Source organism: Sinocyclocheilus anshuiensis, unplaced genomic scaffold (genome assembly GCF_001515605.1).
Source record: "Sinocyclocheilus anshuiensis isolate Anshui unplaced genomic scaffold, SAMN03320099.WGS_v1.1 scaffold851, whole genome shotgun sequence".
Lineage (NCBI taxonomy): Eukaryota > Metazoa > Chordata > Actinopteri > Cypriniformes > Cyprinidae > Sinocyclocheilus > Sinocyclocheilus anshuiensis.
The window spans coordinates 92,671-94,586 of NW_015546052.1; the positions used below are offsets into that span (position 1 = coordinate 92,671).

The 1,916-nt window shown below is 35.8% G+C and overlaps 1 protein-coding gene across 1 annotated transcript in view; it reads right to left on the reverse strand.

Annotated features, from left to right (window-relative positions):
* LOC107699192 (potassium voltage-gated channel subfamily A member 3-like) overlaps positions 1-1,693 on the reverse strand; it is an 11,077-nt gene extending 9,384 nt beyond the window's left edge. Inside the window, exon 1 of the mRNA XM_016500389.1 lies at positions 1,611-1,693. Coding sequence (XP_016355875.1) covers positions 1,611-1,693 — 83 coding nt within the window. The remainder of the gene's footprint in view (positions 1-1,610) is intronic.
* Between the last annotated feature and the right edge of the window lie 223 nt (positions 1,694-1,916).

Here is a 1,916-nt window from a genome sequence, read left to right on the forward strand (position 1 = left end):
ACACAGTTTTGCATAGGGCGCCCAGAAGTCTAGGATCGGCTCTGATATTATGTATATATGTTATGTATATTAAATGTCTTAAGGACAAAGTTTAACTGTTTCGAAGTTTAAGAATATTTTTTTTAACTGTCAGATATTTGTGAAAGTATTAAAAAAAAAAGAATCTACAATCCAGCCACAATCCAGAGAGGAATAACCACTGTAATCATTACAATACAGCTACATGTCATTTGCCATAACGGATGGAAAATGTTCAGTTCTTATGACCAGGTTTGTCAGTTTTCATGTTTTCTGGTGGAGAAGGAACGAGCCAGTATTGATGCTTTTAGTTGTGGACAGTCATGTTTTCATGCATTCATGGCAGACTGTTTTATCCAAAGAAACTTGCATTGCAAGGTGTACATTTGATCAAATTATGCATTGCTTAGGAATCCAAATCAATGACAGTGGGGTTGCTTGCACCATGCTCTATATTGTGTTAGCTGAATATATGCATTTAGTCATTTTAGCAGTTTAGTTTTAATAAATGGATTGACTTCTGAAAGTTACATTATGTTTTAAATAATACAATGAAGTATTTTATCTCAAAAGATCAACGGAAATGAGTTTCCTCTTTTAAAACACTATTATCTGAAGCCCTTTCAGTGCACTGAGTCAAGACAGAAGTTGGAAAGAAAAAAGTCTAGAAGTACCTGCAGGGAACAGAAGAGCGGATGACTAACACTGACCATCATGCACTCAGCGCAAACAGAGAGAGCCCGTGGCATCTGTGCACTAAGAGAGAGAGTTAGCCGGTGAGGGCTGGTTTGAATGCACTGCTATGAAGGTAAAGTGTCCTGACAGCAGATGTGATCTGATGTAAGGGCATACACCAACAAAACACAGCATCATTCTTAAAGGGGTCCTATTATGGTTTTTCACTTTTTCAACTTTAGTTAGTCTGTAATATTGCTGTTTGAGCATAAAAAAGATCTGCAAAGTTACAAAGCTCAAAGTCCACTTCAAAAGGAGATATTTTTTTTAACAGAAATCACTTTTCAAAAACTACAACGAACGACTCGTTTGGACTACAACGCATAATTTCCGGGATTTGTGATATCACAAATATCGCGCAATATTTACACTGAAGCTCGCAGCAGGCGGCTATGGTAAGGGGTGTGAAATTTCCCGACCAGGCGCTGAGTGGAGCCAATCACATCACACACTAGTCCAGCTAACCAATCACAACACATTTCGTATTTCAGAAGGCGGGCCTTCATTTGATAGGACCCCTTTAATACTCACAACACAAAAATATATGTTCAAAAATCATTTCTAACTATATAGTATCTCTGTAGCATCACCTTAAACCTTTTTTCTTAACTGGTTACATAGGTTTTGCCCCACAATGTAAAATGTCCAATGATGACATGTCTTTTTAAATGAGCTTTTGATTCATTATTTTAAGCCTCTTAAGATGTTTTTTTTTTAATTCTTGCTTTCTTTTAATATTTATTCACTCTAATATATGAGGATTAATATTGTTGTTGCAATTATTATTATTATTATTATTATTCATTGTTTTAATATATATTAATATATATATATATATATATATATACAGCACATACCCGGCAGGATAAATGGCCGTGCCGTCCTCTTGTCCCGGAGCGTTCACGTGAACCACAGTGAAGTTCTTCACGATCTCCTGCATCTCTATATATACACACAGTATATATATATTTATATACAGTATATATATATTTATATAATATTTGTTGATTTATTTTATGTTTTCATCCTGATTTGTTCCGGTTTGATGCCGAGGGGTTTTATGGTACATCTCATGTGAGCATTACATGAGACATGACAAGTTCTTTTGAAGAGTCAGACAGCAGCTGCTGACATTGCTGGGCATCCTGCCTGTTCCTGTTGCT